Source organism: Moschus berezovskii, chromosome 7, assembly GCF_049115385.1.
Source record: "Moschus berezovskii isolate FMDL1 chromosome 7, NW_MosBer_1.0, whole genome shotgun sequence".
NCBI lineage: Eukaryota > Metazoa > Chordata > Mammalia > Artiodactyla > Moschidae > Moschus > Moschus berezovskii.
In genome coordinates, this window is record NC_142466.1 from 76737240 (window position 1) to 76763998 (window position 26759).

At 57.0% G+C, this 26759-nt stretch overlaps 3 protein-coding genes across 4 annotated transcripts; all 3 read right to left on the reverse strand.

The window, feature by feature from the left end:
- Positions 1-12: 12 nt before the first annotated feature.
- Positions 13-4527, reverse strand: NUDT18 (nudix hydrolase 18). Its single transcript, XM_055427169.2, has 3 exons — positions 4215-4527; positions 3084-3297; positions 13-2714 (listed from the first exon to the last, which is right to left on the reverse strand). Exons 1-3 carry the CDS (start codon positions 4374-4376, stop codon positions 2119-2121), a joined length of 972 nt encoding a protein of 323 aa, XP_055283144.1. The 5' UTR covers positions 4377-4527; the 3' UTR covers positions 13-2118.
- Positions 4528-9703: 5176 nt separating this feature from the next.
- On the reverse strand, positions 9704-26051 carry HR (HR lysine demethylase and nuclear receptor corepressor). 2 transcript variants are annotated; one of them, XM_055427170.2, is made up of 19 exons: positions 25900-26051; positions 23998-24648; positions 22404-23184; positions 21012-21162; positions 20745-20932; positions 18651-18818; positions 17706-17795; positions 17414-17529; positions 16284-16365; positions 15580-15743; positions 15227-15463; positions 14703-14868; positions 14426-14495; positions 14107-14237; positions 13866-13985; positions 13651-13766; positions 11664-11828; positions 11132-11260; positions 9704-10992 (listed from the first exon to the last, which is right to left on the reverse strand). In XM_055427170.2, exons 2-19 carry the CDS (start codon positions 24607-24609, stop codon positions 10930-10932), a joined length of 3549 nt encoding a protein of 1182 aa, XP_055283145.2. In that variant the 5' UTR covers positions 24610-24648; positions 25900-26051; the 3' UTR covers positions 9704-10929. The 2 variants fall into 2 exon arrangements, with proteins under 2 accessions (XP_055283145.2, XP_055283146.2); XM_055427171.2 differs by having other exon boundaries at positions 18651-18815; positions 25900-26031.
- Positions 26052-26055: 4 nt separating this feature from the next.
- HRURF (HR upstream open reading frame) lies at positions 26056-26759 on the reverse strand. Its single transcript, XM_088838016.1, has one exon. The coding sequence runs from the start codon at positions 26176-26178 to the stop codon at positions 26074-26076; it is 105 nt and encodes a 34-aa protein (XP_088694142.1). The 5' UTR covers positions 26179-26759; the 3' UTR covers positions 26056-26073.

The following is a 26759-nucleotide window of genomic DNA, read 5'->3' on the forward strand; positions in this document are numbered from 1 at the left end:
CTAAGGAAGATGAATTCAGTTCCTCTCCCAGCACAGGAACAGAGGGAGGGCAGCGTGTGTGTGTGTGTGTGGTGGGGGCGGGTGGTAAACAGGGACAGGCTCTGGCAGTGCAAATGTGATGTTCCCCCAGTGCCTGCCAGGAACTGGGAAACCAGCCTCTCTTGGGCAGGGAGCTCTATTTCTGCTCGGCCTGCCTACAGCTGAGAGCCGGCAGCTCCAGAGATACTCTAGGGAATGGGCCACCTGGGGCGTCTGTGCACAAGTCTCCTTTGCAGGGTTTGTGTTGTAAAAAGTATGACTGCTTTAGTGGTGAATAGTGGGCCTGATTTTTATTTTTTGAAGCACTGTGCAGTGTGTGGGATCTAGTTCCCCAACCAGGGATGAAACCCATGCCCCCTGCATTGGGTGTGGCCCACCAAGGAAGTCCTGGGCCTCATATTTAAAAGAACTTTGTCCCTGAGTGCATGGAAATCCTCTGGGGAGAAGGGTCACCAAGAGTCCTCCAGGGAAGGCAAGAGGGAGGGCTGATCAGTGGCTTTCACCTCCTGGCACCTTCCAGTCACTTGGTTTGCTTTTCAAAATACCGATGCCCCAGTCCCACCCTCCACCAGTTAATCAGATCTCTGAGGGTGCACCCACAGTTGTTCTTTTGAGGCTCTCCAGGTGACTCTAGTGGGCACCCGGGGTTGAAAGTGCAAGAGTTAGGTGCTCAGTCGTGTCCGACTGTTTACGACCCCGTGGACTGTAGCCCGCCAGGCTCCTCTGTCCATGGAATTCTCCAGGCAAGAATACTGCAGTGGGTTGCCATTCCTTTCTCCAAGAGATCTTCCCGACTCAGGGATTGAATCCAGGTTTCCTGCATTGCAGGTGGATTCTTTACCTTCTGAGCCACCAGGGAAGGGTTGAAAACTACTATTAATAATAGGCTAAATAATGGAAGTAAAGGTCACTGTCCAGTGTGCTTACAGACCAGTGGGTCCCTCAGACACTAAGAGAAGGGATCCAGAATAAAAGGGTTTGATTCCTTCATGTGGAAAATAGTCTTTAGAGGGAACAAGAGGATTCCTAGCACAGCTCCAGAGGTCAGAAAAACAAGATGGCAGCCCAGAGAGGCAGGGCAGGGGGCCTCTGAGGTTGTCCTGGTCCTTGGGTGTCAGAGTAGAGTTACTTCAGAGGGGAAACCCAGCCAAGTATTTTCCCTGCTCAGAACCAAAACTATATCAGTGATGCGTGTATAGCAGTCAGTACATATTTCTTCATTTCCTTTGGTTTTCTCTTAAACTTCAGTAAAGTTCTTTTTTAAAAAAATAATTCCTACCACAATTCAGCTGAGCTAAGGGGAATGAAGAGAGGGTTTTGGTCTGGCTTTGGGCTGGAGTTGTACCAGGGCAGAGGCAGGAATGAGCCTGGGGGCGGAGTGATGCTGATCCCTCAGAGAAGCTCAAGGAGAAAAGAGACGGGCAGCTCTCACAGCTTCTCGCCCACCTGAAGCTTCTGGGTGTCTCGCTGCTCAGACCTTGGAGGGGATGTGCCCACATCCCACCCGGCAGGCCTGAGCCAAGCTGTGGTGGACAAAGGAAGCCTGCCAGCCAGTCACCTACTGTCTGGGAAGGCCTGTGTGGTTTCCATGGGATGAGCGGAAGAGCTTCTCTTGATAGCAGCTCCCCTTTCCAGCTCAAATCCGACCCACAGAAACATATAGAGGGGAATGCAAAGTCAGTAACACCTATTTACTCAGCCAGGAACCCACTCCCTTGGAATGACCTCCCCCTCACCCGTTCCATGTTCTTAAGTGCCTAGCATCTGGCAAGGGCACAGAAAATGAGATGCCACCGAAGGTCCTCACGTCCCCTTAGGGAGTCCTGCCCTCACCGGAACTTCTGGGCAACTGGGTCCCCGAGCTCTGGGCTCCTTGTTCAGTTGAAGGCATTGTCCCTTTGGGTGCTGTGCAGGGACCTGCTCCATGGTGACAAGAGAGAGCAGTCCCCATGGGAACCAGGAGAACTGCCCAAGTCCCCATGCAAGAAGATCTCTGACTGCCACACCCCTGCCCCGCTCCAAAGCAAAAACTTCCTCCAAAGCACGAATGCCCCGCTCCGGCCCACTGAGAGCCGCCGCCTATCTGTTGATTGGGACAACAGACGAGTCCCGAAGCCGCTGTAAAAGCTGATTTTGCAGGTCTTCCTCCACCACCTTCCACCAAAAGAAGTTCTCACCCTGAACCTTTGGGGGCTCGTTTTGGAGTCCCGGATTCCGAAAAGCCACGGTGACCAGCACATTCATGCAGATGCCATCCGTTAGGTCTTTGCCCAGGTGTTGCAGTCCAAGCAACCCCTTGGTCTCTACTGCCAAGTGGTGCAGGCTCAGACACTCCTGCAGCAGCCGCAGGACAGCCATCTTGATGCCGCCCCTCTGCTCTATGGGAGTGAAGCCACAGGCGGTGACGGGCAAGTGAGGCGTTCCCACTGTGCCCGCCAACACCCACACTGTCTGGACACTGGTGAAGGTGGCCACGAGCCGCTGGCAGACCAGACTGCAGGGAAGCTCTTGGGGAAGGAGGAGAGGGTGCCTGGCTCGCTGGCGATACTGGGCAGCGAGGTCAACCAGATGAAGAATGTCCTGGGCCCGCAGTGGAGTGGGCAGTGAGGTTCGTGGGTACCAGCCAGCCTGTAGGGACTCTGCATCTGCTTCCTTGGGAGTCTTGAGAATTCCACCTGGGGGAGATGCAGGGGATGTGCTCAGTTGTGTCCAACTCTGCAACCCCACAGACTGTAGCCCACCAGACTCCTCTGTCCATGGGATTTCCCAAACAAGAATACTGGATTGGGTTGCCATTTCCTTCTCCAGGGGACAGGGAGGGAGAAAAGGTCTATGTTGAATGAAGTGCTGGGCCTGGTAGAATAAAGGGCCACCCAGGGCTCCAGCTGTGACCCAGGCGGGGAGGCCCAGGATCAGGTGTTCAGTCTGGAATCTGGAGATGCCAGGGTTATACTAGCCAGAATAGGGGCTCATCTCAACTGAGGACCAGGCGGGGGACCGGTGTCTACTGCCCTCAGCCCACGCTGTCACCTGCTGGGCCATACCTGTGGGGCGGGTGAGGAATGCGAAGCGGATCCAGGAGGGGCCCCGCTCCTCCACAGACAGCAACGTCAGAGGCTCACACTGCAGCCCGGCCTCCTCCTTCACCTCCCGCTGCAGCGCCTCCACAATGGTCTCCCCAGGCTCCATCCGCCCCGCAGGAAGGTACCACGACCCACGGCACTCCTTCTTGGCCTCCTGGACCAGTAGCACCTCATCCTGAGGGGGAGAGAGAGGGTCCTCGCCCACCACAGCTGGGATGTGAGCTCCAGGGGGGGCAGCAGAGCCAGTAGCCTTCACTTGCTCTGGGTCCAGCTCCAATCTCAGATAAAGTTCCTCAATACCCACATCCCAGGGGCCACCCTGAAATTAATTTTTCCAGGGAACTGGCCCTGGGTCTGGGGACTGCAGCGGTCTCTGCAGCTTATCTTTCTCTGCATTCAGGTTTCCATTTCAGAAAGGGGTTAAGAATCCTGGGAGCTGCTTCAGGGGCTGGAGATTAGGCCTTCAGGGAGGGTTGCCATGCGTCCTGCACTAATTCGCGTCTGCACAAGTCACAACATATCTCTCACCTCCCCTCATGGTTTATAAACTCCCTGTGGCCTGTCTAGGCTTTGAAACACGCCCCAAACCCTCACCCCAAACAACTCCTACCTATGGCTCTGACCCCTTCTAGCTGTTGTTACCGCACCATGTACAGGGATCCACACCAAACAGAGCATCAAACAGGGGGTCAGAGGCCTGGGTGTAAGCAAAAGTTGTGCACTTACTGTCCATGGGGCCCAGGGGAGGCCTCTGAAGCACTGGAAAGGTTTTTAAGCCCACTCCGTGGCGGGCACCGCGCTAGCTTCTGGGGAGAATGGAAGAGGAGTAAGACAGCCTCCCCTCAAGGAACTGAGGCCTGGTGGGATTAAACAGGCTCGTGAACCTCAGTTTCCTCCCTTGTACGTTGGGAGGATCTCAGGGCTGCGCTGCGCTGCGCAAGGCTCAGATGTAAGTGTGAAAGTGCTTTGCAAAACTGGGAAGAGCCACACACCAGAAGGCTGTGGCTGTTGCCGGTATGTCCTGTGTTCCCTACCGGGGCTGGCTGCGAGCCCCAGAGACCTGGGCGGTGGGCCCGACGGGCGGCCGCTCACCTGCTCGTTGAGGAACACGGCCAGCACCACGTAGCAGACATTCTTCCGCAGCCGCACCGGCGCCGGCGGCTCCCCAGCCGGCCCCGAATCATAGTTCTGCACGAGCAGCCCCCGGCCCCCCAGCACGGCCGTCAGCGCCCCTCTCAGGCCTTCCGAAGCCATAAGGTCCCCCGAGAGGCGGCGGCCCGGGAACTGCAGATCGGCCGAGACGGGTGGGACGTACGTGGGTGACGGTGGGGCCCGTCGGCCTCGCCCCCTCCCCCTGAGGGCTCGGGTCTGGTGCGCTCGCGAACACGGAAGCGCCCGGCGTGCTCTGGGCGCTGATAGGCTGAGCGTCACCGCGGCCGGCTCGGATTGGCTGGCGCGGAAAGGTCACGGCGGGGGCGGAGCCAGTCCGTAAGGGGGCTAGGCGCCCCGCCCGGGCGGTGCGGACGCCACACCGCATCTGCCGTTGCATCGGTTCCTCCTCTTTCCCGGCATCTCAGGCCGCCAGCATCGCTAATTCCTCCAGCGCGCACTTGTCTGCACGGGTTCCGACGGTGACGTCACCTGCCCGCAGGCTGCGGAGCAGCGCAGCAGCCAGCGAAGGTAGCATCACAAACCCGATGACGTCACCGGGCCCGCGGCGTGGGCCCAGTGTCCAGCCCTTGTAAACAAACCACGGCATTGCCCTAAATGACACTTCCCAAATAACCTTATTTCTCTACTGAGAATGTACTGGTTGTCACGTGGCAGGGAGGACAAGATCTCCTGCCCTGGAGGAGATTCTGATCTAGTTGGAAAGGTGGACGTAGAGAAATAATGGAAAGCCAGCTGACTTATAAGGCGAGTGCTACAAGATTGGTTCAAAAAATCGGTTCGGGCAGGAGATGCTGCAGGCGCTCAGAGGAGGGAGATTGCAGAACTGGGATGGTCAAGGTGTGCCTGGCCATGGGAGGCAGAACTTCGGGCAGAGATCAGTGCATGTAGCCGTCATCAATCTTGTCCCGGCCGCCAGTCCGCCGCATTTCCTACGCAGGGTCAGGGCCCTCTCCCCTTCAGGGGATATGTACTGCTCCTTCAACTTTGTTGTTACCGCCCCCTCACCACCACCATGTTGGTGGTGTTCTGGTCTATTGAGAGCAGGGTGTGGGTTGATTTCAGGAGCTCCTTCTTCTCCCCCAGCCTGACCTTTTCTCCTTCCTTAACCTCTTCTCAGGACAGGAAGGCAAAAGCTGAAACCAGACAAGTCTGAGCTCCTCAGTCCCAGTGAGCGCTCCCTTTTCCTTCTTCCTGGCTTTGGTCATGTCCCTTTAGGGGGGACAGTAGCTTGGTGGAGCTAAGCATTGGACTTGGAGCTGGATGCCCAGCCATTGCTCCCTGACTGACTCTGCCCTAATAGAGTCAGGGGCTTGTTTGTGGGTTTGTTTTGTGGGCCTGTTTCCTTGTCTTTCTTGTCATTCAGTCGCTCAGTCATGTCCGACTCTTTGTGAGACACGGACGGCAGCACACCAGGCTTCCCTGTCCTTCCCCATCTCCCAGAGTTTGCTCAAACTCATGTCCATTGAGTTGGTGATGCCATCCAACCATCTCATCCTGTCGTGCCCTCCTCCTGCCCTCAATCTTTCCTAGAATCAGGGTCTTTTCCAGTGAGTTGTCTCTTCACATCAGGTGGCCAAAGTATTGGAGCTTCAGCTTTAGCATCAGTCCTTCCAATAAATGTTCAGGGTTGATTTCCTTCAGGATTGACTGGTTTGATCTCCTTGCTGTCCAAGGGACTTTCAGAAGTCCTCCAGCACCACAATTTCAAAGCATCAGTTCTTTGGCATTCAGCTTTCTTTATGGTCTAAGTCTCACATCCATACATGACTACTGGAAAAACCATAGATTTGACTATATGGACCTTTGTTGGCAAAGTGATGTCTCTGCTTTTTCTACAATAAGCTGCTAACAGCTCTTCCTTCCCAGGACTGCCAGGAAGGTGAGCCACCATGAGAGGGACTCTGTGGACTGTCCAGCATGGATGACCACCACCAAGCAGCCCAGCAACGCTCCAGGCTGGGCTGTCCTGGCTTCAGCATTTGTGGCTACCGAACAAAGGCTCACTTTTATGACATGTGCCTACAGGGCCACCATGAACTAGACCTTAGTCTAGGGAATTCCAGCCACACCAGATAAACCTCCTTAGGCCCTTATCAAATACTAAACTGACTGCAAGGTCTTCGGAGGCAGGGCACTGGATTAAGCTGTGGGTTATCCCTGGGGGAGCTGCAATCACGTGAGGCACTTGTGAACGCTGCCGCCCCCACCCCATCCAAGACCTCGAACGTTCCAAACAACTGAATTTCCAGGGCCAAAATCAGGCTCCCAGGACTGCAAAGCAACTTTTCCACATGTTTGCCGGGCACACACACATGTATGTGCGTGTGTTTAGACCTTTATTTTCACATCTGTGAAATGGGGACAGCATTCGTCCCAGACTCCCTTCTGCCTCCCAGGGATGATTTGAGAGAGAGTGAGATCATGTCTGGGCAGGGCTCTGAAAGCCTCAGAGGCAGCCTAAGATAAACACCAGACGGCCTAACTGCCTGGAAGAGCAAAGGCTGTGGCAAACCGCGGCTCCACTCTCCCCATTATCACTGGGCAAAGCGTTCCTCGCCATTTGAGTGGACCTAATCACCCCTGTGATGAGAGAAACTTGAAAACCAGTTGTAAACTGTGAAAGGCCCCATGGGTGGAAGGTCCTAGAGGGAGTTGTACTGTGCCATGCTAAGCCACTTCAGTCATGTCCAACTTTTTTTGAGACTCCATGGACTGTAGCCCGCCAGTCTCCTCTGTCCATGGGATTCTCCAGATAAGAATACTGAAGTGGGTTGCCATGTCCTCCGGCACAGGATCTTCCTGACCCAAGGATAGAACCCGCCTCTCTTATGTTGGCAGGAGGTTCTTTACCACGTCTTCAGAGATGCTGAGAAGGACAACAGAAAGTGACTGTCTCCAGGTGTCAGAGGGCACACACCAGATGGAGACAGGAGAGGCCCCAAGCCAGAACTGGAAAAGCTGAGGGAGGGAGAGGGGCTGAGATAGAAACCTCTAGAACCTGAAACCAAGGTGGGGCTCCATCAAGTGTGCTCTGCGCCCTCCATTCCCACAGAGGCTAGGGCACTGGCTTGTGTGGGTGGCTGCATGCAGGCCAGTGGACAGAAGTGGCTGAACTGGTTGGCCCTGTGGTGCAGTGCTTCCAGCGCCCACAGGAACCAGGCTTGGGCCAGCCATTTCAGGGCCTGTGGACACGCATGTGCACGGGAGCATGTGTGCAGAAAGACAGCGGAGGCAACCTCAGAATTGGGCAGGGCAAGCAAGGTGGGGTAAGGGTGTCTGTGAAGCTAGAGTTCTTTTAAGGAGCAGCAGCCCTGGCCCTAGACAAAGCAGGAAGGGTGAGAAGGGCAGCAGGCCAGGGCACTGGGAGGAGGAGGCCCGACTTCAACCTGTGCCCTGCCACTAGCTTCCTGAGTGGCCTCAAGGAAGCCACATCTACCCTCCCGGCCACCTGTAAAGAAGATGGGTGGATCCTCAAACAGAAAATCGGTGAAAGCCCAATAAAGTCTGTTGCTTAGTTAATAGAGTTGTATCAGTATCAGTTCTTACATTTTGATCACTGTGCCCTGGTTATATGGGCTTCCCAGGTGGTGCTAGTGGTGAAGAACCCACCTGCCAATGTAGGAGATGTTAAGAGACAAGGGTTCAATCCCTTGGTCGATCCCCAAAGGAGGACGTGGCAACCCACTCCAGTATTGTGCCTGGAGAGAGGAGCCTGGTGGGCTACCATTTGTAGGGTTGTAAAGAGGTGGACATGACTAAAGCGATTTAGTACCACCACCACCATGGTTATTTAAGATGTTACCACGAGAGGAAGCTAGATGAAGGCTAACTGGGAACTTTCTGTAGTATCTCTGTGACTCAACTGGAAACCTCAAGTCATTTCAAAATTAAAAGTCTAAAAGAAAGAAAAAGAAGAGACTTATCACCTTCACCGCCTAGGGCTTGGCTTCAGTCCTTGTTGGGGAACTAAGATCCCACAAGCCACAGAGTACAGCCCCCCCTCCAAAAAAAAGCCTAAAAAATGTATTTGATAAGAAGAAAGAGAAAGGTAGAGTTGGATATGTACATTCTGACGTCACTTCCAGCTCTGAGGTTGTGAAATCTGGGCCAGTGAGCAGGACTAGAGCAGGTAGACCACAGGATGCTGGGAGAAACAAAGGCCCAAAGGACAGGGCTGGACTGGGGGTGGCCCGCTGAGCCTCCACCAAGGGCCCCGAGTTGTTTCAGCATCAGTCCCCACCTGGACTGGCTTCATTCACAGGTGAGTCCTGGAACATTTGATCCACCTTCTGTTCGCTAGGAGCCCGACCCAATATGCCCTCAAGGATGCTACAACCCGCCACGAAAAGGGAGGTGGCAGAGGTCTGGAGGGGGGATAGACCCTGTCACAAGGCCGTCCCCGTCTTCCCACAGGAAGGACCCCGTGTAGGGGGTTCTGGGGTGACATTAGGACACGGCATTACAAGGTGAGATACAGGTAAGGACAGCTCACTCTGTGCCACTTGGAACATGGTCAGCTGTGAAGTGCCTGTCTGTACTGGAAGGAAGAGGACAGAGGAGACAGCAGCACGGCCATCTGCAAAGTCCATTAAGTGTGAAGACTGTAATATAAATGAGGTGGCTCGAGTCAGGAAACTTGGCTCCAGTCCCAGTGCTGCCAATAAAATTGCTCTGTGACCTTGGGTGATGCTGTGTGACCTTGGGTGATGCTGTGTGACCTTGGATGTGACTTAACCCCGGCCTGCCTGTTTCCTCTTCTGTAAAATAGAATTAAATAATATCGACCCCAAAGTTATGATAAAGGGCTTCAATGAGATCAGTAAAAACACTGACACATCAAAGGCAGTATTTCCTTAATTTTCTTTTTCCTATCCCAAAGAAAAAAATGAAAATAGCCTAGCTTTGCATACAAGGAAGAAATCTAATTTTTTTTTAAATGGGCAATGTTTATGTAAATTATTGCCAAGCCTAAGACAGTATAAGCGACCATTTAAAATAAATTGGCTTCCCTGGTGGCTCAGATGGTAAAGAACCTGGAAGCAATGCAGGAGACTGGAGTTCTATCCCTGGGTCAGAAAGATCTGCTGGAGAAGGGAATGGCAACTCACTCCAGTATTCTTGCTTGGAGAATCCTATGGACAGAGGAGCCTGTGGGCTACAGTCCATACTTGGAGACTAACGCTTTCTTAAAATAAAGGTTAGAGGGCAACCCAGAAAATGATGATGATCAGTGTTAAAGAAAGAAACCTAATGCAAAACACCCCGCATTCAGCCATGTGTGAAAGAGCCCTGGAGAAAAAAAACTAAAGGAAATACACCAACACAATAAGAGTGGTTGGATTGAAGGTAGTGGAGGTAAATAGTATATAGGTTTCTGTTTCTTATTTTCTAAAAGTTCTGAAAATATATTAAATTTATAATAAAAAATTTTATTTCATAAAAAAAAAAATAACATTCCCAGAACCACTGCAAGAACAATTGTAACAAGAGTCAGAGCGTGTTGGGGGTGAGAAATACAAGGAAGGGGCGAGGGGTGGGGCCACACCAGAGGGCCCTGTGGGTGGGGAGGGGCTGTCAGCTATCTCCAGCACCAGCCAGTGGGCACCGGGCTGGCCACGGGCACCGACGGCAAAAGGCTGGTCAAGGGCTTTCTGGGGCCAGACTCCCAGAGCTCCAGTTCAGACAGGAGAGATGGGGTGGCCTGAAGTTTGCACGGAGAGTTAGGGCTTCTGGGTCTCCAGTGTCACACAGGGAGATGCCATGCTGTTGTGATTGAGACCTCCGCCTTGCCTGCTGTCAGCAGCATCCTCAAGGTCAGCCCCTCTTTGCTCCTCTGTGGGAGGGAGGGACACAGCGCCCCCCCCCAACTCTAAGAGGAGCAGGCAGGGGTGTCTGAGGTCCCTGTCACCACTGCTTCAGCCCCCTCCCACCCTGCTCCAGTTCCAGGTTTCCCCCTCCCTCCCCATCCATGTGGCCTGCAGGAGCACGGCCAACCACAAGGCAGCATTCACAAAACAACAGGCTTTAATGGAAATCCAGAAGGAAGGAGGTGAGAGGAGGGAGCAGGGATGGGGTCTCGCCCATATCGCCCCCTCCGGCCAAACCTGGATGGTGACCTGAGGCTGTCCCCTCCCCACACATCACAGCTCTCTGGCAGGAAGGCGGGATGTCAGTGACCCCTTGTCTAGCACGCCTGCAGGGCGAAGGGCCTCTGGGAGCCCGGGAGGATGTGGGTGGTATGAGTAGAGCTCAGGCACAGGAGACAGCAGGAGGTGAAGCAGCAACAGGAGGTGTCGCTTAAGCCAGAATGATGCCTGAGGTCCCCCAGGGAAGGGCTGTTTGTCTGCTGGGTTGGGGGGCAGGGGTTAGAAGGAGACAATCACCCCCCAGTCTGGGTCTGGTACCTTGGAGAAGGGCTCAGGGGCAGACCAGGTGCCAGTATGCAAAGGGCAGGTGTAAGCTTCAGTGCACTGTGGTTGTTGGCATCAGGGCTCAGGTCAGGGGCAGGGAACATGGTGCCTGCTTGTGTCCAGAGTATGGAATTGACCCAAAGTCCCCAAGTTCCCCAGTGCCATCTCTGCTGAAGCCGTGCCTGCTCCTGACCTCCACCCCAGACACCTGGGACCTCCCACCCCTATTTAGCCTCTTGCAATGTTCCCACAGCCACCTTCACTGCTCGGAACACAGCCCAGTCCATCTAGGAGAAAGAGAGAGGACAAGAAGTTTACAGTCATGCCCCTGGGCTCTCCCTGCCAAGAAGGCCCTCCCTGGACCCAGCTCTGCTTGATGGGGAAATCGGGCAGCACACCCAGGCTTCTGGCCAGTGTCCCACTCACCTGGGCATAAAGCAGGCGGTGGTCAGTGGGCAAGCTTGGCCCCTGGTGGCAGAGCTGAGCAGAGAGGGCAGAGGTTTCAGGGGACAGGAAGTGCTGAGTGACGCTCACTGTGCTTACCAGGCCCTGCACCTGTGCCGAGGAGACAAGTTGGGGGGGTCAATGGAGACTCAGGGTGACGCATCCTTCCCCTCTGATCCCTGAGCTCTACTTCTCGTTAATGAGCCCCACCCAACCGGCTCTCAGAGAGTGGATGCCCTGGATCCAGCAAGGAGCACCACAAAGGGCATGGCCAAAAGCAGGCCAAAGGGATGCCAGAGATGGCGCAGGCAGACCAGACATCGAGGGACAAGCTTGATGCCCAGTAAGCTTGATGACTTCAAGACCACAGGATTCTCCTCTTCCCTCCAATGGAGGCGTGACTTCCTGTTCTGCCTAGCTCCACAGGAGGAATAGAGGGTGTAACAGCCTGGGGACTGCTTCTGATACTCTGAGCTCTTTGCAGAGCCCCCACTGGCACGCGCTGGGGAAGCACCTGGTGGGGAGCCCCCGCGGGCACCAGCACGGCTTCTCCGGGGGCCTGCAGCAGGGTCCAGCAGCTCACACCCCACTCCTCCCGCAGGCGCCGCCGCAGCCCTGCGTCCAGGTAGCACCTGCCAGGGGTTCCAGGCTCCAAGTTTCCTGCCCCAGTGGGGCACACCTCAAAGAAGAGAAGGAGGGATGAGCAAGTGGAGTGTGGGAAGAGGCTAGGGTAGGGCTGCAGGAAGATGGGGCGTGGGCTTCCCAAAGGCCAGAGACACAGGTAGGAGCTGTAGAGTCTTGAAGGGCAGGTTGGGAAGGATGTAGGGGTGGGTGGGACAGGACCCGGATACTGGGGGCTGGGGTCGCTTAAGCTGGCAAAACAGAGATCTGGCTGGAAGAAGATTAGAAGGAAGGCTTAAGAGTTTGAGGCAGAGGGTCCAAATCCCCGCTTTTCCTGGGGCTAGATGGCTTGAATAGCCTGTGTCTCTGGCCCTGGGCTCTCTGCTCCCTCCTCCAAAGGTACTCCTTTCTCCAAAACCTAGGAAGACATCCCGCAGAATCGCAACTCATAAACCATCTATGCCAGGAGCTCTTAACTTGGTGGCGTCCTGGGACATCCTGAACTGCATGCTAAATTGTGGGTGAGTAGGTAGCCATATGTCCCTAGGGAGACAATTTGAAGGTTTCGTCAGATTCTCCTAAAATCCCAGATCCAGACTCGGAAGTTCTGACTCTCAGTGGATGGAACTAGACTGTCTAGGCTGAGGCCTCTGAAGCAGGCAAAGCTTTGGGGGGCCTTCACCACCCTTCCCCTCTCCAACCAGAGCGGGGTGCTCCTTGTGCAGATGGGGGTTCATAGAAGCCAGCAGGGGAACCCAGCCTTGTGCTCCAGGTGCCCACTAGCTCCATCCAAGCCCTTCAGTTAGGACTTCAGCCATTATCCCTGGGCTCAGGGTTCAGGCCTCCAAGACCAGGCTGATGAGTCAGGCTGGACCGTAGGGTAACCCCAGGCAGGTGCCAAGGAAGTCCAACCTGGAATCTGAGCAGTGTTTCCCAGGCCTCTCAGTGAGGCTATTCCCCTCAGACCCTCCCCATGAATCATCAGCTTTGGCCATGCAGGACTGCCCACATCCGGCCACACCCAGCCCAGACAAGGCCATGCGTGTGTGAAGGCGTAGTGTGGTCTGCTCCGCTCTGTGTATTCCAGCCCATGTGAGCCCACCCACCTTTCTGCATGTATGGGTAGAGGGGTGGTGATGGACAGCTGCGCTGACACTTGATGTCTGTGTGTGCGCATGTGCCTGAGCGGGGGTGACTCTGGGTGGGTATCCCTTCCCTAGGACAATCAGGGCTCCACTGGACTTTGGAAGCACAGGGCCTCTTCCAGCTCCTGCTCAACCCTCCTCTTCTCCTTCCCTGCCCATCCTCTAGGTCCCATCTTTCCCTTTGCCTACTGTGGCTGCCCCCCTCAGCTGTTCCTTGCTAGCACCCCAAAGGGCATCTCCTCATAAAGTGTGTGGGTTAGTTGCTCAGTCCTGTCTGACTCTTTGCAATCCCATGGACTGTAGCCTGCCAGGCTCCTCTGTCCAGGTAATTCTCCAGGCAAGAATACTGGAGTGGGTTGCCATTCCCTTCTCCACGGGATCTTCCTGACCCAGGGATTGAACTCCAGGTTTCCTGCATTGCAGGCGGACTCTTTACCGTCCTGAGCCACCAGGGAAGCCCGACCAAATGTGGTATCTGTGACAGTTAACGAAGATGATAGACCCAGGGCCCAGCCTGTGGCAGCTCTTGCCTCATTTCATCACTAGGCCCTGCCTCAGCCCCCCACTTTCTGTGCACCCCACCACACACCTCTCCTAAGGGCCCAGGCTGGCTTCTCTGCACCTGTCGAGTCCAGCTCACCTGAGGCGAGCGAGCGAGCACACGGGGTACACGGGCAGAGGGAGAGCTCCTGGGGCTGGGAGGGGAAGGGGAGGGGTCCCCGGCTCCCCCCTCACCATCTGGAGAAAGCGGCGGATGCGCTGGGCGTCCTGTGCCCGGAACACATGCCACACGGTGCTGACCTGGCTGCCCGGGGACCACAGCCCCTCCCCGTCCAGGCCTGAGAGGAAATCTGGGAAAGAAAGACAGCTCAGGAGGACCCTGGGCCCAGCAGAGACACCACTTCGCCTCAGAAGCTCGCACCCACCCCTGCTTCCAGCTGAGGACGCACCTTTCTGTGTCCGGCGCCACGTGGGCAGGGGGGCTTCAGCACGTACCAGGACACTGACCAGGTCGGTCACCTCCACACAGAGGTTCTTGGTCCCCAGGTGCCCACGGTGTGGGCTCACACCTGTATGGAGGTGGAGAAAGGCTAGTTGGGAATGGGCCCCAAGACTTGGCACAGTGTTATGGGTTCTTGGGGACTATAGGTAGAGGGGTAGGGACTGGACAGGAGTAAAGTGGACACTCACCATAGGCTGCCCACAGCTGGGGCTCCAGTGGACGCAGGAAAGGGCCCGGAGGGAGGTAGGAAGCCAGGTTGAGTTTCCCATGGCGGCCACAGTACTCTGGGAGTGGCAGGCTGGCAGCCAGGTTCTCTACCCTATGTGTGTGTGTGAGGGGCAAGGGGAAGGGTAATGTCATGTCCAACAGACTCAACTCAGGCACTAGGGACCCCATCACAGCCCCCGAGACTATGGTAACCCCCCCAAGGCAAGCACAGGGCACTGAGTATCCCAAGGCTAAACAGGAGATGCAGGGAGGCCCAGGCAGCCCTTGGCACCAACATACCTGCTGGTGTCCTCGTCCCCCAGAGCTCTGTGCAGTAGGAACACCGGGCCCTCATCTGACTTCGGGCGACCTAGCAGGGAGACAGAACAGCTATTGGCCCAGGGAGAAACCTCATTGGCCCAGAGGGCCCTGCTCCCGTGGTGGTGACAGAGTCTAGCTTCTGCAGGGGGCTCTGCTTCTAGCTGCCCCCAGGTCCACTCTGAGACTCCACGGCCTTGCCCACTGCCACGCCCCAGGCTCAGACTCCCGCCTCCTCCTTCCCATCTGGGATACTCACTCTCAGGCCGGGAGAATCCCTCCCAGAATGTTGCGCTGCCCAGGCTGGTGGGCTGGGGAGGCCCAAGGGGGGTCAATGCCTGCACCTGGCCTCCGAGCACCCCGAGAGCTTCTGACGCCCACAGGTGGCCCTGAAGTGTCCTCTGAATTCCTGACACCAGCACAGGCTGCAGTGGGAAAAGAAAGGGGACATGAGGAGAATGGAGGGTGTGCCCAATGGGGCCAGACTGCAGCGTGTTGTTGGGCACCAGGACGGCATGGGGACCAGCCGTGTTCCCTCTGAGTGACTGACCAGGTCTGCCTTGGCCTCAAGATCAAAGGCCCTGTGTGTATTGGGAGGGAGGTGGCACGCCCAACAGACTCAACCCAAACACCAGGGACCCCATCACAGCCTCCAAGACTAGGGTAACCCCTCAAGGCAAGCACAGAGCACTGGGGATCGCGGGGCCAAAGAGCAGAGGCAGGGAGCCCTCAGCAGCCTCCCTCAGGCCCCTCAGGCAAGGCCGTGAGAGCTAGGAGCCTCACCTGGCCCTGCCTCCAGTGCTCCTGGAAGAGGTGGAAGCCTCGCTGAGGCCTGGGCTCCTGCAGCCACAGCAGAGCTCCAGGCGGAGGCAGCCGGGGCCGAACGGGGGAGAGGGGCAGGCCCAGGCCCTTGCGTAGGCCCGACCCGGCCCGCAGCCCCGGCCCCAGGGCTTTCTCCTGGATCTTCCGCTCTACGACCTGCGCGATGATGCTGTCCAGGATGTTGGTGATGCGGTCGTCCTGCAAGGAGGGAGGGACAGAGGGGAGGGAGTACTCAGGACCCACCTGAGCCCACAGGGGAGGCCAGCCCAGCTCAGGTCCTGGGCCCCCAGCCCTCCCTTCATGCCCTTGCTCACGCTGGGCAGGGCCGGAGTGACAGGGGCAAAGGCCATGTGTATCCGTTCATGCCCCAGGCAGAGTTTGACAGCAGTGGAGGCAAGCAGTTCACACAGAGAGGGACAAGGCAAGGGCCCTCGGCTGGCACGGTCTTCTGCCGGGGTCTCGGTGGAGTCTGGGGTCTCTGTGAAGGAGGAGAGGGGTGCAGGGCTTCACCTCTCTGTTGAGGTTCCATTGCCCACACACGCGCTTCCCTCGTCTCCTGGCTATGCCTGCTCAGCCTCCGCTGGCCTTGCCCATCTCAGCTCTGCCCTAGATGCACTCACCTCCCACCAGCTTTCCTGCCAGGGTCTCTAGGACATCTCCAAATGAGGGACTCAGGTCAGGGGTCTGGACGGAGAGGAGCTAGAGGTCTTGTCCTAGATTTTATTGAGACTGATTTTCTTTAGATGGAGAAAGGCATGGCAACCCACTGCAGTATTCTTGCGTGGAGAATCCCATGGACAGAGGAGCCTAGTGGGCTACAGTCTATGGGGTCTCAAAGAGTCAGACACAACTGAAGTGACTTCACACACACACACACACCACACTTTGTTTAGGATGACTTGAGGAGAGAAATGGTGATGGGGGTGGGGATGGCTAAAACAATTCCAATCTCTCCTGGGGATTCCAACCTGACTCAGCTTCCCCACACAGCCTGAGTGAGGGGCAGGGGGCTGCTCACCCTCTTTAATGTCCTTGGTCCTGTTGGTATCCCCGTTGCAGGAAGGTTGTGGAGTTGGGGGAGTTTTCTCCGTCGACTCCTTCTGTTAAACCCAGTCACCACCACCCCCAATCCAATCAGAGATGTAAAAACAGCAAATGCAACTCAATCCAATTCAACCCCCAACCCCCAAGTATTCACAGTGGACCCCTGAAAGTCCTAAAATGGTGTTTACAAGGAGCAAAATGTCATATGATAGAGCATTAGGTGGAGAAAAGTTGCCCATGGACTCATGCATGTAGCCGGATCTAAAGTCTATATAAAAGAGGCTGGAATAAACATGGAGGCAAATGATTGAAAAGAAATATGTCAAAACGACAATGGTGACATTATAAGCCATTGCTGTTTTCTTATCTATATTTTCCACATTTTCCACAGCTGAAATGTATACAGTATCTGACACACAAAAACCATTCTCTAAACTATTTATTGAATATATGACTTTTATAGTAAGTACATGAACTTAATTTTAAAAACAACAAAAAAACTGTGAAATGCATACTGAGCACCTGCTCTGTATTAGGTGCAGGGAATACTAAGAAGAGGACTTCCCAGGTGGCGCTAGTGGTAAAGAACCCATCTGTCAATGCAGGAGACATAAGAGATGTGGGTTCGATCCCTGGGTCGGGAAGATCCCCTGGAGGAGGGTGGCAACCCACTCCAGTAATCTTGCCTGGAGAATCCCATGGACAGAGGAGCCTGGCAGATTACAGTCCATGGAGTCGCGAAGAGTCAGACACGCCTGAAACAAGTGAATACGCATGCGCATACTGAGAAGCTGGGCGGACACTCTGCCCGCAGGCGTGCGCTCCCAGGAGGAGAAAGAAGAAACTCTGGCAGTTATAGCAAGAACACGAACAGAGAAAGCGGGAGTTCTAGGGCCTGGGTAGGAGAAGATGCTCGAGCTCATTCCAGGGATCCTGGTCCCCAGGGGAAGAATAGAAGTGTCCCGACTTCACCCAGCTTCCATGTCCCTCTTCATTCCCACCGAAGAAAAGGACCAAACCTTGCCGAAGTCAGGGATTTGAAGACACACTGCCTTATCCTGGGCGCCACAGGCTAGCGCCCTGTCCCATGCCCTGCTTTCTTACCTGCGGGTCTCCATCCCCAGCGGTCCACACTCGGGCATCAGCTTGGCAGGGGCAGTGCCCCCGGATGTCAAACTTGACCCAGACCTGGTGCATTGCAGCGCTTAATTCTGCCAAAGCTGTAAGGGGCAGAGGGGAGATGGAATTTGCCAGTGACGGCAGACGGGGGCCACTCCCACACTGCTTGGCCTCACTCACCAGAGGACATGGGATAGGGCTGAGGGACATCCACACAGGAAGCTGGTCTCCCCCTGGACCTGACCTCTGTCCAGCCTGCCCCTCCAAGAGAACTCACCCTGACTGGAGACAAACTGGGTGAGCATCAGGGAACCAGCTCTGTGCCCAACCTCCTGGCCACACTTCTCCATGGACTGTCCCTGAGAGCCTGTTGGGGTGGGAAGGCAGAAGCTGTGGGTCAGGAAATCAAGGTAACCCCAGGTTAAGGTCAGGGAAGAAGGGCAAGGGCGTGATATTTCAATCGGGGACCTTGACAATCTATAAAACACGGGCCTTCTGGGAAACTTGGGTTCCATAGTGACATAAGATCCTCTGCTTGCAGAACACAGAGCCTTTAATATGCTGAGTGCATTGCAAGATGATCATGTAGAATACGGTGTTCCGAAAGGTTTCTGACCCTGGAACTTTTTTTGGCCATGTCTATTGGAACACTGGGAAACTTCAAGTGTTGAGGTGGCCGAGTTGAGCCAAGGGAGAGAAAGCTGAGAACCACGAAGACAGCAGGACTTGGAATCAGAAGACCTGAGTTTAAATCCTGGACCTAACACTTACTTGTTGTGTGATCTTGGGCAAGTCACTTAACATGAGTTTTTCTTACTATCTGGAAAATGGAGGCAATGATACCCACCTCACAGTGTTGTAAGGTTTAAAACAGTACAAGGTGAGCAAAGTGAGGGGCAGAGAATAGGCATGTGACTTCTTTCAAGGGTGGGCTAGAACACAGGCATGGCCCTCTGATCTGGAGAGGAAACTGTCTGCTCCAAGAGGCATTGAGCAGGCTGGGGAGGGAGACTCTCTTGGGGAGACTCAACCAAGAAATGGCCTTGAACTTTTTTTTTTTTGGTCCATGCCTTGAGGCATGTAGGATCTTAGTTCCCTGACTGGGGATCAAACCCGTGCTCCCTGTAATGGATGCACAGAGTCTTAACCACTGGACCACCAGGGAAGTCCCTGACCATGAGCCGTAAAGCAGCCCTTCTGAGGCCCCCAGCTCCTTTCCTACCTGCTTTCTCCCTGGTCCTCCCAGCACCTGCCATGCGACCACAGGCCACACATAGCCGGTGGCTGCAGCGAGGGCATCGCCAGTGGGTATTGAACAGTCCGTGGTGGCAGTGGCTGCAGCAGCGTGGAAGGCTTGGGTCGTCCTCAGTCCCGACTGGCGCCTGGCCTGCTAACCACAGGAGAGAACAAGGTCGGAGGGGCCTCAATCCAGTGGCCCCTTTGAGGACCTCATGTGGGAGGGATGCATAGACAGGGGCAGTTTCCACTGAGGGGCTACCCCAAAAGGGAGACAGGCCTGTTGCAGTCACCCTGGATTACTCAACAGCCCCTCCACCGCACCACCATCTGCAACCAACCCGCCCAGGACAGCTCAGTCAGTGTGTCCCTCCAACGCCTGTCCCAGGGCTTCCAGATCCACCCAACACAACTCTTCATCCCCTCATCCTCCAGAGCAGTGGGGTCTTCTCAGGGGCATGCATGCTAAGTCACTCAGTCATGTCCGACTCTGCGACCTCATGGACTGTGGCCCACCAGGCTCCTCTGTCCACGGGATTCTGGAGTGGGTTTGCAAGGATACTGGAGTGGGTTGCCATGCCCTACTCCAGGGGATCTTCCCAACCCAGGGATTGAACCTGCGTCCACTCCATCTCCTGCATTGGCAGGCAGGTTCTTTACCACTAGTGCCACCTGGGAAGCCCATTTCCTCAGGGACTCCTCTGTATCTCAGAAGAGGAAACCTTACTCCCTCTCTCACCCAGAGGTTCAGATTAAGCACTAGCTGGCAGGTGGGAGGTCGCTGGTGAGCAGACGCTCATTTACTCATTAGACACACGCTTGTCCCATCTCAGACTGGGTGCTGGTAGTTCAAAGCTGGTCAGAACCTGGTGCTTGCCCTCCCAGCGCTCACATCACAAGGCGAGGGATGAGCGCACAAACACTGCAGTGCATCACGGGGTGGCTGCTAGATTATGAGCGGGACGGAAGGATGAGGGTGGGGACAGCTGCCCAAACGGGCCCCAAGTGATGAGTAAGTTTTCATTCACCAGGTAGGAAGGGAGGAGAAGGGCATTCCAGACGAGGGAACTGAGGGTGCCAAGACCCGAGGGAGCAGACAAGCTCGAGTGAGCCAGGCAGACGGTGATGCGGTGTGCTGGGAATCCAGGCGGAGGGAGTGGTAGGGTGGACAGGAGCTGGCTATGAGAGGGGAAGGGGCTGGACTTTCTAGGACAGAGGGAGTCACCACTGCCTGGATGGGAGAATGGATACATGTGTATGTATGGCTGAGTCCCTTTGCTGTCCACCTGAAACTATCACAACATTGTTACTTGGCTATACCCCGACACAAAATTAAAAAATGAGGGAACCACCTGTGGGTCTCATTCAGGGAGTGACAAGACCGAGGGTGTGTGTTTTCCAGGCTCCCATGGAAGGGAGCCTGGAAAAGACCCTGATGCTGGGGACGACTGAGGGCAGGAGAAGGGCGACAGAGGATGAGATGGCTGGATGACGTCACTGACTCAATGGACATGAGTTTGCGCGAACTCTGGGAGATGGTGAAGGACAGGGAGGCCTGGCGTGCTGCGGTCCACGGGGTCGCAAAGAGTCAGCCAGGATTTGGTGACTGAACAACAACAAACCAGAGGGAAAGGCTGGAGCCAGAGGCACTAGCTGACACCTCGCACTCTGTTCACCTCTAACCTTGGCCCCAATCCTACCAGCCTCCCAGGGCCTGACAGCGGGCCACCCCGGAAGCCTTCCCTCCCGTGCAAAGCCACAGGGAGCTCTGCCGCCACCTCCCAGAGCTCTTACAGACACCTGGCATTCAATCTTGTTTCCCTAGCAAGCCCAAAGCTCTAGAAGGGTTAGGCCAGACCAGGTTTTACACCTTTCCAACATCCCCCGCCCAAGCCAGAAACTTCAGAATACAAGTTGACTCAGAGCCTGAGCTGGAAATATGGGCACAGCAAGGCAGGAGCTCCCGAGCTGAGCTGGAGGCAGGACAGGCAGGCAATGCTGGCAGGGAAGGAGGCCCCATGAGAAAGCACTGACCCCAGGATCAGGCCTTGCAGGATGAATGCCCCGTGGGCGCACTCACCTTCCTGGTGGGCCCAGGCCAGGGCCTCCCGCTCCCTCCTCAGAACACGGCACAGTCGGTCTCCCAGTGCACTGAGCAGGTGCTTGGCGAGGCCCACGCTGAGCCCAGCCTCCGGGCCAGACCCGCCTCCCTCCTCCGAGCTGGCTGCTGAGTCTTCCTCCTGTGGCTGCTCCCCTCCCAGCGGCAATCTGGAGACAGGGTGGAGGCAGGTGAGCAGGGAGCCCCCACTGGGAAGGTGCTGGGGGCAGCCAGGGGCAACAGGCTCACCTGGACACTGGCTGGGAGTAGCGGGCCGGCCCTCCCATCTCGTCAGCTGCCTGGGCACAGCCTTGGCACTGAGTGATGCCTGCCACAGGAGCCATGCAAGGTGTATCCTGAAGCCCCGGGGCCTGCAGGCTGGCCCCGTCATCCCGGGGTCCTGAGGAGACAGTGCAGCAAGTCAGGCATCCAGGCCTCCTGGGCTTTGGTGAGCCCCAGGCCCTGCCTTAGAACCCAGCCTGCCCCCATGTGGAGCCAGCGCAGCTCCTAGGCCCAGGCCTATGAGGCCTGATTTGGAACAAGGGAAGCAGGCCTCCAAAAACTTCAAAAGAGCTGAGCCCTGACACGGACTCATGGGCCATGAGGTGGGCTCTATGATACTAGGGCGGCTGGGGCTCCGGCTACAGTTGGTATAGACTTAGGATGGCTCTGCCTCAGGCTCCGTGATGCCACTGGCTGTGTGACAGCGTGAAGAGGCAATCCCAACGTGGACAGAGGGCGTTGGAAGGTGAGAAGGCTGCAGAGTTTCAACACAGGCCACAGGTGCAGTAACCCAAGAAGGCGGTGGAGGGGCCGAGAGCTTCCCACCCCAGGCAGAGGCCTGGGAGAGTGCAGACAGACCCGTGCCAGGTGCAGGGGTGTAAGGCCAGCGAAAGAATCCTGATCCAGGCCCAGCTTCCAGGAGGCCGAGTAACTGAGGTGATCCCGAGGAACCGAGGCTGGGTCGGCAGTGCCAGACGCCTCTGTGAAGGGCACTGTGTGACACAGAGGTCCGAGACATGCCCAAGTCCTAACACCAGCAATGTTCAAACTGACTTTCCATGATCCAGCTGGCCTAGAGAGTTGTCATTTGTTCCTGGGGCAGGACAAAGGGTCCTTCAGGAGAGGCAATTCCTCCAGTGGGGTTTGTGGCCCAGATAATCACAGAGATGCCTGTTCATGGGGTGCTTACTTAGTGCCCTTCATGTGAATGATATGGTTTCACCTTTGTAGCAGTCTTTACAAGGTAGGTGCTGTCTTTATCCTCATTTTATAGATGAAGAAACTGAGGTCCAGAGAGGTGAAGTAACTAGCCCAAGGTCACACAGCACCGATCAGTCAAGTCAGGACCCAGGTCCTTTGACTCCACGCGTTGAACCCTGTCATTATATTCTCACTAGTATGCCATGACTTGGGAGGAGGCACATGAAAATAGGAGCCATTTGCTGGAAGGCTCTGGCCTGTAGATGCTAAGGTACTCCCAGTGAGCTATCCCATCGAGGTGGACAATGGGGCAGCTGGGTGTAACCCACTCATAAAGGACTACGGACCCCACCTCCCTGGAAAGCCCTTGTCCCGGCGGCACCCTCCCAAGTAAGGCCCCCAGCAGCCCCCGCTTCCACCCCACCTCGGTCCCCTTACCTCTGTGGTCATCACGCTGTTCTGTCTCCACCTTGTTCCCAAATAATGAGTCCAGCACTTCCTGCCGGCCTCTGGCCCTGTGCCCCACACTGCCCGGGAAAGGACCAGTCGGGCGCTTGGCAGCTGGGCTGCTCGCTGTTCCCTGGACCTCGGGGCTGCTTGACCTCTTGAGGGCTCGCAGCTGGGCTGTTGGGCTCTCCTCCTCCCCAGGGCAGCTGTCTGGGCACCCAAACTGCTCAGAATGTCGAGTGAGCCATGTCTTCTTCAGCTTGGTGTGATGGCTGGGCAGGCAGGCCCTGGGACCCGGGGTCTTGTGGGCTTCCTCGCTGGATTCACTGGGCTCACTGGTGGCCCTCTCTAGGTCCTCCTGGCATTGCCCACAAGGGTCATCTCTAGCTGGTGGACGAGATGAGCAATAGCCTGCCTGGGTGGTAGGAGGTCCAGGAGACGGGCACCTTGTTGTTGCTGATGGCCCCAGCTGGTACCCAAGGCTCCCACCTCCAGGGACAGCCCAGACATTGCCAAGAGTATGAACCAGGCCTGGGGAACAAGTGGGCCACGGGGTCCGGGGCACAGTGTCTGGATGTCCCAGGAGAAGGGGGCAAAGGTTCGGATGCCTGCCAACTCCTATCTCTCCATCCCTCTGGTGGAAAGAAGGGTGTTCCACCTCCCCAGTTCTCTGGAGATGCCCACCAGGGGCTGAGCCCAGCAACCCAGGTTCCACAGTTGCCAATGGGTCCTTTGCCAGCCTGAGTATGCTTGGATCCTTGTGGTAAAAGCCCTAAAGAGAGGAGAAGGGATTAAGCTAGTGCTGACTTTGCTTCCCAGTGCTTAAAAGGACAAGAACAGGTGTGTGCCCGTGTGGCTTTAAGAGCTGTGAAAATATGGAAGAGTGTACTGGTTAATAGGCACTGGATCTCTAAACGCCTGCTCCACAGCCTCATAGCCTTGGATATCCCAGATCATTCCCCAGGATTTCTCAGGTCTCCCCATAATCCAGCAACTAAAGGGTTAATGCCACGCATAGTCAAAGAGCCTCCAGGATCTATTCAGATGGTGTGATGCCCTGTACCATACTGGATTCAAAATATTTTACATCTCATCCCTGAGATGACCCTGGAGGCCACTTGGAGGAGAGGTGCCATAGGTACAGGCCATAGGACCACCAGTACATCCCAGAGGACCTTGTCTGCCCCTCCTCCCGGAACAAGACCACACATTCTGAGGCCCCAGTTCCCAGAGTCTCCTTCTGGGTGGACAATGGGTGAGTCAATTCCTGAAATGGCCCAAAGGCCACAGGGTCACTCTTGGGATGGCCACCCTTATGCTCATGAATCAGGGGGCTGTAGCGAGGTGGGCAGAATGCCAGCAGATGGGTAAACATCACCTAATGAGAAGGCTATGCCCAGAAAAGGAATTGCTTGGGGTTGACTCTGTCTAAGCTGATAGCTTCCTCCCCCACCTGGGTACCAACTTATCTTTTCATCAGAATGGATTGGCAGAGTGGTTTGGCCCTGCCAGTGTTGTCCCCGGGGCCTGCTGAGCCCCCTTGTGTGACCTGAGCCCCAGGTACCCTTTCTGCTCCAACACTCACCTTGCTGCCTAAGCTGAAGGCAGAGGGCACTTTGGGCTGGCCCCCGGAGTACACCCAGGGGTGTGGGGCCAAGGGCCAGTCACATGGATGCTCTGGCGGCAGGCTGGACACTAGGTAGGGTGGCAAGCAGGTGGGCATCCAGAAAGGAGCTCGCTCCAGGATCTTGGTCTCCAGAAGGAAGGGGCAATGCAAAGGCCGGAAGGCCACAGGGTCACTCTTGGGATGGCCACCATTATGCTCAGGAACCAGGGGGCTGTAGCGAGGCGGGCATGGTGACCCACAGAATGCCAGTGGATGGGTAAGCATCGCCTCCTTCCAGCGCAGCCCATCCTTGCTGCCTGGCCAGCCAGCCTTCCTCTCTCCATTCCGGGGACCTTCACCCTCCACCAGTGGAAGCGTGTCCTTGGGGCTCTGCGGGAAGCCAGGGGGCAGCCAGGAGCCTGGGGTGCTCAGGACACCCCTCCAGAAGGGAGTGGGCTCTCCCAGGCACAGTGCCGCAGGGCGCAGGCCATCTCGTGGTGGGGTGTCTAGCTCCGGTCCTGCGATGCCGTTCTCAGGGGCTGTCTTCTCCCAGGCTGGGCTGTCCTTCAGGAAGCTGGGCGTACCCTCCATCACTATCCTGCCCTCATGGGGCTCTCCCAGAGGGGGTCCCTGGAGCAGAAGCATAAAGGCATGAGTTGCTTAGAAACACGCTTCAAGCACCCTAGTTCCTGGCACCGCCCTGGCAGCACCAAGGCACCCCAAACCAGTAAGGCAAGTGCCAACATACAGCTAGGTTCCACGCTACCTGCCCACATGAGACTCGAAGGACCTGCCTGGGTGGGATGCCCCAGTAGGGGGGAGGTTACTCTTCCCCCAAGTGCCTGGAACCTGACAGCACACCTGGGCCAGAGCCCCTCGTCAGAGACTACCATTTCTAGGATGACATGTCCTGGCCTCATTGAGCCTGGAATCAGTCATGAGCCATGGGGAAGGACAGAGGGTGAGAACCCAAAAGATGAGCTCTGTAGAAGGCGCTGCCCTGAAAGACAAGAAGGTTGGATCCTGGCCCTGATCCAGTCCCCTGCTGTGTGACCTCGGGCAAGTCAGTTCACTCCTCTGGGCCTCGGTGTGCCCTTGTGTCAAACATGGTTGGGAGATGCACAGTTTCGGAAGCCTCTCCCTGCACTGCATCTGTGGTTCCCAGGGTGCTGCCAGGCCACCCCCAGCCCCATCTGGGCTTGTTTGGGTGGGCAGTGCAGGCAGGGCAGGCTGGAGTCATCGGAAAGAACAGAGATGCTGGCCCAAATCTGTCTCTACACAGGAGCAGCCTCTTAGCGGTGCTTTACAGTTTCTTGGCTCCTGAGGTAGAGCTCAGGACAACTGCTGGGGGCTGGGGTCCCCACCGCTGCCCCAAGGGAAGGAGTGAGCCAGTCTGGGAGAGGGGAGATAGAGGCCTCAGGCCAGATGGGTCTAGATACCCCAGTCTAGCCCGCAGTGCGAGGGTGGCTGTGGACGCTGGTAACTGCAGCCTGGCCGGGGGGAGGGAAGGAGGCGGGGAAAGCAGGCTGGGCCCCAGAGAGAGGCAAAGGAGGGAAAATTGAACGTGGTGCAAAGAACCAGGATGACAGGTGGCACCGGAGCTGTTGCACTCTCCCAGCAAGGCGTCATGGCCCACTGGGGGAAGCCCCAGGAAGGAGGCCAGGGAACCCAGGGGAGCCGTGACATAGGGCGCTTGGGTTTTCTGGGGCCACTGCTCCGACACGGTCCAGCGCTGTCGGGCATCCTAACTTTCAGAGGTGTGTGGCCCAGCCCAGAGGAGCAAGCAGAGCTCACTCCCTGCTTGTGGCCGGCTCGGTTCGGAAATGCCCGGCTATGGGCGTCCCGAGAAGGCGCGGGTCTGGCGCCCGTCTCTGCGCTTACCTGGGCTTCACGGGCCCGGCGCGGCGCGGGCGGCGGCGGTCGTGGTGGCCGACGCCGGGCGTCCTCTCCCCATGGGCCGGCTCCGGGGCCTCCTGGCCGGCGGGCGAGGACTCTTTCTCCCGCTCTCTGCTCAGCGCGCTCGCGCTCTCTTTCCCCCGGGGCGGCGGGGGCGCTCTAGGGCCGCAGGTTGGAGGGGTCGGACTCCGGGATCTGCAGGATGCGGCACACGGCGCGAATCGGCCGCACCAGCTTCTGGGCCGAGGCCGTGGGTTGCGCCATGGGACGCCGAGACTCCGTGCTGCGCCGCGGGGAGGGCCGGGCCGGGGCTAGGGAGCGGGTGCCCCCGGAGGGAGAGAGGGAGCCGGGCCGGGGGGAACGCGCGCCCCGGGTCGGAGATGCCGGAGCTGGGGGGAAAGGCCGGGGGACCAGGGGGAGGGAGTCGTGCCTGGAAGGGGGGCCGATCCCGCGACCCGGGAGAGAGGCACCAGCGAGGGCGCAGCGCGGAGTGGCGCGGCTAATGGAGGGAGAGCCCAGCGGAGAGGGCAGCAGGACCTCTGATCGCCATCGCCAGACGCGCAACTGAGAGTGGGGAAGCTGCTCCGCCGGTTTCCTCCTCCAGCACCCTGCGGGAAACAGGAGCCCGTGATTCGGCGGCCCCGCCTGGGCCTGCCCCCTCCCGGGCCCCGGGGGCTTCCGCCAACGCCCCGGCGATGCCACCGGCTGCGCACGGGGAGAATGAGCCCTTTGTTCCCCCCTCCCCCCCGCGGCACCCGGGCGCCTGCCGAGAGAGGCTCCCCCGGGGCAGCGTGCCAGCTTCCCAGCCGCCCCACCCTCCCGTGGGCCCGGCCCCGGAGCCTGGC

Coding starts and splice junctions, on each gene's coding strand:
- NUDT18 (XM_055427169.2), bottom strand. CDS start 4,376: ATGGCTTCGGAAGGCCTGAGAGGGGCGCTGACGGCCGTGCTGGGGGGC. Junction 3,298..4,214: donor CCGTGTTCCTCAACGAGCAG/GTGAGCGGCCGC, acceptor TCTCCCCCTCAG/GATGAGGTGCTACTGGTCCA. Junction 2,715..3,083: donor ATTCCTCACCCGCCCCACAG/GTATGGCCCAGC, acceptor CATCTCCCCCAG/GTGGAATTCTCAAGACTCCC.
- HR (XM_055427170.2), bottom strand. CDS start 24,609: ATGGAGGGTACGCCCAGCTTCCTGAAGGACAGCCCAGCCTGGGAGAAG. Junction 17,796..18,650: donor GAGGACCAGGGAGAAAGCAG/GTAGGAAAGGAG, acceptor CCACCCCAACAG/GCTCTCAGGGACAGTCCATG. Junction 10,993..11,131: donor ACCGCCTGCTTTATGCCCAG/GTGAGTGGGACA, acceptor TCTTTCTCCTAG/ATGGACTGGGCTGTGTTCCG.
- HRURF (XM_088838016.1), bottom strand. CDS start 26,178: ATGGCGCAACCCACGGCCTCGGCCCAGAAGCTGGTGCGGCCGATTCGC.